This window comes from Gigantopelta aegis, unplaced genomic scaffold (assembly GCF_016097555.1).
Source record: "Gigantopelta aegis isolate Gae_Host unplaced genomic scaffold, Gae_host_genome ctg6878_pilon_pilon, whole genome shotgun sequence".
In the NCBI taxonomy this organism is placed as follows: domain Eukaryota; kingdom Metazoa; phylum Mollusca; class Gastropoda; order Neomphalida; family Peltospiridae; genus Gigantopelta; species Gigantopelta aegis.
This window is the reverse complement of record NW_024535373.1, coordinates 1-9,788: the sequence shown is the minus strand read 5'-3', so window position 1 is coordinate 9,788 and position 9,788 is coordinate 1. Positions and strand designations below refer to the sequence as shown.

The 9,788-nt window shown below is 36.7% G+C and overlaps 1 protein-coding gene across 1 annotated transcript; it reads left to right on the top strand.

Moving 5' to 3' along the window:
- Nucleotides 1-2,030: 2,030 nt before the first annotated feature.
- On the top strand, nt 2,031-5,534 carry LOC121366733 (prostatic spermine-binding protein-like; the record flags this gene model as incomplete). The annotated part of the gene is made up of 3 exons (XM_041491061.1): nt 2,031-4,035; nt 4,454-4,573; nt 5,362-5,534. Coding segments are annotated over exons 1-3 (618 nt in total), but the record flags the coding sequence as incomplete, so codon positions are not given.
- Between the last annotated feature and the right edge of the window lie 4,254 nt (nt 5,535-9,788).

The following is a 9,788-nucleotide window of genomic DNA, read 5'->3' as shown; positions in this document are numbered from 1 at the left end:
ACGGCCCCTTAGGCTGTATCCATTTTCATTCTTGGATTTGCGATTTTTTTTATTAAAGTATAAAATTAAAGTTTGTTTTGTTTAATGACACCACTAGAGCACATTGATTTATTAATCATCGACTATTGGATGTCAAATATTTGATAATTTTGACATATAGTCTTAATGAGAAAACTCATTTTTTCATTAGTAGCAGGGGATATTTTATATGCACCACCCATAGACAGGATAACACATACCACGACCAGTCGTGGTGCACTGGCTGGGATGAGAAATAGCCCAATGGACCCACCGACGGGGATCGATCCCAGGCCGACCGCGCATTAAGCAAGCACTTTACCACTGGTCTAAAATATTCAGGATAAAATAATTTTTAAAACTGATTTATGTGTATATCTAGTACTTTGTATTCTGGGACTAATGTAGCCTAATCACTGTTAACCAGCCAAAAAGAAGAGAAAAAGAATGTTGGACTTCTTCCCTACATCCGATATTAAAATTTCCACTTAATGGAACATTAGTTTCCCTGACGGGGCCTCTTTGTTGGTGGTTCGGACGCTTGCATAGTATCCATTCTGAAAAGTCAGCTGTACCAAGATGACGTTTAGAGGGAATTTCCTTGATGATGTCACCGAGAAATACCCCATCTTTTCTATCTCCACTTAATGAGAATTCCCATTTTTGTTTACAATAAATATCATAAATCATGACCCACAAAGAGAACTTTACGATACCTTCGAAAATCTGTCTTATCTTAAATCTACGACATTTGTATTTTGCTCTTAAGTAGCGCTAAGATGGCTTTGAAAATACGGGCCCTGTCTCTTACAACTTCTGTAATCCAACCTAGTAAAATCGTTGTCTGACTTTAGCTGTATTTTTGGTCCGACCTAGGTTACCTCCAGTTGGTCCTTCATGGTACTGGGTCAAAATATCTTCTTTCAATTTTTTTTCTGAAACCTGAACAATAAACTGACGTAAAGCAGGGGCACCATCCAGTCTTTTCCACTGGTGGTACAACAGTCTTTCCTGCACACCCAATACATTAAATTGCGACCAGTAGGCTTTAAGTGCACCACTTCTTTCTGAAATGTCCTTCCAAGGCGGTCGTTTTCCTCTGACTACCCATTCCATCACTTGTGAGATATCCGTATCCTTCTGTTGTATCTCTATCAATTCCGGTAACACACCACTTTTTACACTCACTGACCTAACTCAAGCTCCACATTCAGATTGCCTTCCACATCGTTTACATGGTACCCTAGAAAGTGTGTCAGCGTTTCCATGACTATGTCCAGCTCTGTGTTGTATCTCACAATCAAAAGCTGAGAGAACATCCAGCCATCTTGCAAGTTGTGTGTCTCAAGCGAACCCATGGAAGTGTTTTGTATTTTATCAAAGTACGGGCATAGTTCGTTTCAATATGAAGAAAGCAGTAAAGGATATTTTATCTGCACTTTCCAAAGGCAAAACAGTACGGTACATATCAGGACTGGTGAAAATCTTAGATGATTGGGGTGATCAATCTCGTGATTCATCATCACATATCAGACAACCATTGAACTGGACAAGTACTCAACCACTGAACTATAACCACACACACCAATCTAACAGTTCTCCACAACTATTATTTAAAAAGTGGTTCTGTGTTATTCATCTCTGAAAAACTGCATATTAAAATGGCCTCATGTTATATGGTAAGAATAACTGACGTGACACAGCTAGTTTCCCATCACTGTCTAGATCATGTCACAATTACCATATGTCAAACGCTCAATAGCTGTAAAGCTATTTTGGCTCACACTAGAATACATTTTGGTTTATCCATTTTTCAGATATATAGAGTATATCCTTGAAAATCATTAAAATGTGGTTAATTCAAGAAATGTTTTATTAGCCAAAGACTTAATGTTGTAGCCACACTTTGTATTAAAATTAGCAATTAGCTAATTTGGCAATGGACAGGGTGAACCCTGGAGTTAATGATGTTGGATATTTTCTTCCTCTCTGCTCAGACTGTTCCTCTCAGGGAGATTCAGGGAATGATGTCATATTTGTAGCAAGTGATGAGGAAGAGGTGATTAATAGAATGATGTGATAAAATGCAGGTTTAGTATTGAATACTGACACAAAGGTGTATAGGCAAGTTGTGAGGAAGAGGTGATTAATAGAATGACATTAATAGAATGCAGGTTTCGTATTGAATATTAACACAAAGGTGTATAGGCAAGTGGTGAGGAAGAGGTGATTAATAGAATGACGTGAATAGAATGCAGGTTTAGTATTGAATATTAACACAAAGGTGTATAGGCAAGTGGTGAGGAAGAGGTGATTAATAGAATGACGTGAATAAAATGCAGGTTTAGTATTGAATATTAACACAAAGGTGTATAGGCAAGGGGTGAGGAAGAGGTGATTAATAGAATGACATTAATAGAATGCAGGTTTCGTATTGAATATTAACACAAAGGTGTATATGCAAGTGGTGAGGAAGAGGTGATTAATAGAATGACATTAATAGAATGCAGGTTTCGTATTGAATATTAACACAAAGGTGTATAGGCAAGTGGTGAAGAAGAGGTGATTAATAGAATGACGTGAATAGAATGCAGGTTTAGTATTGAATATTAACACAAAGGTGTACAGGCAAGTGGTGAGGAAGAGGTGATTAATAGAATGACGTGAATAGAATGCAGGTTTAGTATTGAATATTAACACAAAGGTGTACAGGCAAGTGGTGAGGAAGAGGTGATTAATAGAATGACGTGAATAGAATGCAGGTTTAGTATTGAATATTAACACAAAGGTGTACAGGCAAGTGGTGAGGAAGAGGTGATTAATAGAATGACGTGAATAGAATGCAGGTTTAGTATTGAATATTAACACAAAGGTGTACAGGCAAGTGGTGAGGAAGAGGTGATTAATAGAATGACGTGAATAGAATGCAGGTTTAGTATTGAATATTAACACAAAGGTGTACAGGCAAGTGGTGAGGAAGAGGTGATTAATAGAATGACGTGAATAGAATGCAGGTTTAGTATTGAATATTAACACAAAGGTGTACAGGCAAGTGGTGAGGAAGAGGTGATTAATAGAATGACGTGAATAGAATGCAGGTTTAGTAATGAATAGTAACACAAAGATGTACAGGCAAGTGGTGAGGAAGAGGTGATTAATAGAATGACGTGAATAGAATGCAGGTTTAGTAATGAATATTAACACAAAGATGTACAGGCAAGTGGTGAGGAAGAGGTGATTAATAGAATGACGTGAATAGAATGCAGGTTTAGTATTGAATATTAACACAAAGGTAGAGCATTAGATGATTCTGGATTCCATGTAGGGTGGTCAAGAAGCAAATTGCATTACACAGCAAGTCATGTAGCCACATAGAGGATTACTTTAATGTACAGGTTTTCTTCATTAAGTTAACATAAAAAACAACAGTGAAGCAGTTTGCTTCATCTGCCCTTTGAAACACATGAAGTTAATTTATGTGTTGCTCATTAAATTTGCTGTGAGTGTGCTTGTGCAGCTGTTTTATTGTATATATTCAGTTTGCTTTCAAGACCTTTGATCTCAATGGATATTCTAAGTACTTAGGTTAAATAGTATTTTTGTCATCTTGATAATTAATTTTAATTTGTTCAATCTTTTTTTAAATTTACTAAACAGGTACAAGTAATTTACAAATAGCAATTTACAAAAGCATGTTCGGCATGATATCATATTGCCTGTTTTTATTAGTGAACACTAATAAATATGTTTTTAATGAATCTGATGATAAGATGGATGAAGAAGATGATGATGAGGAAGATGATGATGATGACGATAGCGACGATGATGATGATGACGATAACGATGATGACGATAACGATGATGAGGATGATGTTGATGAGGATGACGATAACGATGACGATAACGATGACGATAACGATGACGATGATGATGACGATAACGACGATGATGAGGATGATTATGAAGATGACGAGGATGATAAAACTGGAGGCCAGGATGATGATGTTGTCATCATAGGTCAGTTTGTTATTAATATGTTATTCATTGTGCAGCAGGGAACATGTTTTCACAAGTTTGTTATTAATATGTTATTCATTGTGCAGCAGGGAACATGTTTTCACAAGTTCGTTATTAATACGTTATTCAATGTGCAGCAGGGAACATGTTTTCACAAGTTTATTATTACTATGTTATTCATTGTGCAGCAGGGAACATGTTTTCACAGGTTTGATTCATGATGGCTGTAATTTGAAAATTGATTAGCAGCTACTATGTAATGATTTAGAACTGGGTAACAATGTCTGAAACTTACATAGCAAATCACAAACGCGACACTGCACAAAATGTTTCCTGTGTATATGTGAACAAAGGTACCAAATAAAATGTTTTGTGCCTAGACGTTTGAAGGGTATTGTTCTTTAACAAAATTATATAGATGACAACGATGATGATGATGATAATGACGATGATGACGATAACGACGAGGATGAGGATGATTATGAAGATGACGAGGATGATAAAAATGGAGGCCAGGATGATGATGTTGTCATCATAGGTCAGTTTGTTATTAATATGTTATTCATTGTGCAGCAGTGAACATATTTTCATAAGTTTGTTATTAATATGTTATTCATTGTGCAGCAGGGAATATGTTTTCAGAAGTTCGTTATTAATATGTTATTCATTGTGCAGCAGGGAACATGTTTTCAGAAGTTCGTTATTAATACGTTATTCATTGTGCAGAGGGAACATGTTTTCACAGGGTTTGATTCATGATGGATGTAATTTGAAAATTGATTAGCAGCTACTATGTAATGATTTAGAACTGGGTAACAATGTCTGAAACTTACATAGCAAATCACAAACGCGACACTGCATAAAATGTTTCCTGTGTATATGTGAACAAAGGTACCAAATAAAATGTTTTGTGCCTAGACGTTTGAAGGGAATTGTTCTTTAACAAAATTATATAGATGAGATAAACTGAGATAAAGTTAATTATAATCTATATTACCTTAAATACCAAAAAACAGTATTCAGTGGGTTCTAACAATTGCTGGGCATGGAAACGAAATCCTTAGGCCTGCTAACCATCTTACTCTCAGAGAAGTCGTATAATAAAACTGCATTTCTTTGTTACCAAGATTACACCTAACAGACATTGGGGATTGAAAAATGATTTGTCATGGGAAGAAATAAAAATTGTATGATGGTCCTACATGCTTGAACATAAAAAAACTAAATTCCCAGTGTTAAATTGTACTGAACACACATTATATACTTGTATATAATATACATGTACTTATCAACTGCTAAATCACTTAACTCTCTCCTTGTATGCAGATGTTAATGACAATGATCAGCAGGTGGAGTTACGGAATGTAGCGGAAGCACCTACAGAATCACAACAACCGGTGACCTCACAGCAGTCGATAACCAGTTCAAACCCACCACCCCTGCTGTCAGTCGGCCAGCAGGCTGTTGGGCGAGCACAGTTAGCTCCCTTTATTCTTGGGGTAAGTTTTCAAAAACCGAAATCGAAATAGTAAAGAACAGTCGTACAGGTTACCAGCAGGTTACACATGTCACAAATATTTAAAAATAATAATAAGTTTGCTTTTGCCTATGTGACGATTGTCATGGGCAGCTATGGATATTGTTTCATTTGTCGGAGGGAATCGGGTTCCCAGGTCCGTAGGAATAATATCTGGGGGAGGTGGCACAACTTACCGGGGGATCACAGCCTCCATAGTGTGGAGATGGGACACAAGCCATAGTTTTACCTTTATTCATTTTTGTCTTCAAGTGCAAGCAGGGCGGGCTGTCTCTCCCCCTCCCCAGTCCACCTAAATTTACACAGGCCTGGGATGTCGAATCTGTTCGCTGTGTTGTTAGTTTTTAAATTTTATTAATTTTCTTGTTTGGCCAATAAAATACATTACATATATGGTATTTGATCTCCGCTAAGTCTGTTAGTATGTTTTATGATACCTTGCTGCCACAAATTTTGGAACAAGTAGTATATTGTAGTATTTACTTTATTTTGTGTGTGTCTTCGTTAAATTTGTCAAGTCTGCTTTCAACTTGCCCCGTGTCCATGTTGGTGTCCCCTACAATGATTTTAAATTTCATATTAATCAATATATCTTTTCAACTTGGCAAGATTATTGGAACGGTGCAGTTGCAAACAAACTTCATTCTGTCATCCTACAGGCAATGCAGGAAGGATGAAGTAGTCTTGTGCCGTGCCCGCATCGGCCATACATATTTGACGCATTCGTGTAGTTTAAAGGAGGACACACACACACACACACACACACACACACCCCTCCTCAATGTGAACATTGTCAGTGTACACTGACTGTGCGCCACATTTTGGTGGAGTGTGATCATCTTAAGCCGACAAGAAATGATATATTTGGCAACAGAAATGTTTTAGAATCTTTTAAATTCCATCCAGAATTAATTGTAAACATTTTTAAACACTTCTATACAAAGTTTTAAAATATACCTACCTTGATTTATGTATTATATTGTACTTTTTTCCCCACACTGGTTTTTTTTTTACACTGGTTTTACATAAATATATAAATAATGTTTTCATATACAGTCAAACCCGCTTATTTGCATACCCTCGGTGCTGCTCGATTTTGTGCAATTAACCGGGTTAGTCGATTAACCGATAGAGTACCGACTTTCACTTTGTAACAGCCATCCAACTACAAAGTGGCATGGGAGACAGTCTAGCATAATGCGGTACTTCATACCGGAACTATTACAGTTAACACATGTCACATGCAGTTAGATATATATAAATGTAAAAAAATATATCTATCGATATATATAATTAGCATGGCGTTTTTGTTTTAATCTGCCAGACCAGAAATCATTTTCTAAAAAACCAACAACGTCCGTCACTGGGCGTCGTTTTCTAAAAACACAAACTGGCGTCGTTTTCTAAAAACACAAACTTTGTGCATTAAAAAAAAAACCACTGACCATCCACTAGTGTAAACAAAGTGTATTAGCCATGTAGTTAATGAGATAAACTTGAAACAACAGAACCATCAAAAAGTTCACGTTTCATCGGTGCACGTGTTTACAAAATGACGTCAGTTTCCGGAATTACCGGGCTGTTGATTGACCGAATAGAATTACGTGAACTTGTATGCATTTGCTGGTATGGTGTTCTTTCCATCCCAAAAGATACGGCAAGCTTTGGTATTATTTGTGATCCCCAAATAATGACTTTGCTATAGTTAAGCAATTAAAGTTAAGCTCGGCTAGTGAGTCGTTATCAGTTCCAGCAGTCTGCATTGCATGCATGACCGGTCTAACACAATTGACTGACCTTCATGGTGAGGTCCGACTGATTGGTGTCTAACAATATAGCAGAAACTTAGGGACGATCCATAAATAACGGTCTTTGTTATGTTTGTTTTTTTGACGACCTCCCCCACCAGTCTTTTTTTTTTCCGCTACATTTTCCGGGAAGCAAGTGATAAATCGTTTCTTTTGCGTTTAACAGATATAGCGTACACTGCATCTAATGAATAAGTGAACAACAACCCTTTCTCGGTCACATTTATTAAAAACATAACCGCCTAGGACGATTGATCTGTAATCTTTTAATTATTAACAAGGCTTCTCAACATAACGTAATAATTGATACAGAACAATGATTGCCCTGAACACGTCAATCGAATAGGGCCTCAATAGTTGAGTGCGCATGCGTACAAGCGCACAGGCGGTACTTCTAAAAATAATAGTCGGAGAGTTACTTGTTATTGAGATGGCCTCTGATTAACAGCAATATATTGCAAACAAAACATTAGGTCTTAGGTTTATTCAACTTAATTATGTCATTCTTAAATCTTGTAGTCGGGTTTTGTGATTCGCCAGTAGTAACGTGCACACCATCTCATTTGCATGTCACACGTCGACTCTGTAAACATCGATTACACTTACAGTCGGCTTACCACACAGTGAGCTCAAACAAAACAGATTAATCAGTGATTTATTTGAGTTTTTTTGCCAAAGTTTGATAGACATTCTCAGTCATTTGTGACATTAATTTAGCACCAAAAAAAACAAAAAAATCGTTATTTATATGTGCAAATAACCGATATATAGCCTGTAGTCTGTGCAATTAACCGGATGTTTTGTAGTGTTATAAGGGCAAATGGTTCCGTGTTGGGTGAAAATAGTCGATTAACCGAATTATGCTATAAACCGATGTGCAAATAAGTGGAGTTGACTGTACTTACCATTTGTGACACCCAATAGCCGATGTCTATTTTTGTGCTGGGGCGTTGTCAAACATTCATTCATTCATTAAATTTGTCAATAATAATAATAATAAAATATGCCTACAAAACTATGTTTCATTGTATGTTCATCGCCGAATCTACCAAGATCCCAACTATCGCTAATCGTTGGTCCTTTCGTCTGCGAGCTGCTTTGTTAAATAAATGTGTGTTGCCGTGATTTCCAAAAGGAACATGGGTACAGGTTTTATCTGGAGCTGTTATTGCTTGCAGATGTATTCTCTCTAGCACCCATTTACCTTTTCATCCACTAACTATACCAATATTACCTGTAAACGTGTACCGCCGATTTCACCAACGATCACAATGATCGCGGGTTACATGTCGTTTACGAGCTTTGTTAAATAAATGTGTGCTGGAGTGATTTCCAAAAAGAACTTCGGTACAGGGGCTGTTTGTATTACAGCTATATGTATATTTTCTTTTTCTAGGACTGTCGTTGTAGATATCTCTCTCAACTGTTGTTGGGGTTTTTTTTGTGTATAGATTTTTTCAATGTTTATCCATACAATTTGATTTGGGGAAAATATTCCGGTTTTTTTTTTATTACTATTATTAGTTTTTTTAGTTTTTTTTTATGTCAAATATATTTATATGCTAATTTTATCCATTCAATTTCATTTCGGAAAAACACCCCATAATGAAATATGCCTTTTTTCACCAGTAGCCATACATGCACACCAGTGTGTGTTTATAACGCCAAAGTTACAAACGATCGCCAGTCTGCGATATGCTTAGTTACATAAATGCAGGGGCATAGGCTAGGGACACACACACACCACCACCACCACCCCCCCCACCCCCCCGCTGAAGCAAATGGTATGCAGACACACAGGTTGATGCATATGGAGTTTCTGGTGGTGCAAAAATAAAATAGAAAAAGGTCCACTTGGTTCATATTCGAATCCCCCCACCCCCCACCCCATGTCCAGATCACGCTATGCCCCTGAAATGTGTTTACGTGATTTGCAAAAGGAACTTAGGTTACAGGTTTTATCTAGAGCTGTTTATTTTGCATGTGTATTCTCCACTAGTTGTACCAATATCATTATTTATTATTTCACTCGGGACATAAATTATTATTATCCTCTATACATGTATGTTTACCGCCGATTTGACCAACGATCACAAGTCTTTTTCGTCTGCGAGCTCCTTTGTTAATATGTAAATGTGTGTAGGCGTGATTTCCAAAAGGAACTTTGATATAGTTTGTATCTAGTGCTAGTGCTGTTATTGTTGCGGACCCGGTATAGTCCCCCTGTTAATTTGATCCATACAATTTTATTTTGGGAAAACTTAAGATTTATTTCATCCACGCTAAATGTTTTACTGGTTTATAATATTTTGATTTATTTTCAGGCGTTACAATAAGTATAAAAACTAAATAATAAAAGACTATGAAGAAGAATCTGGTATATTTTGGGTAAAATTCCATGTCAGTCC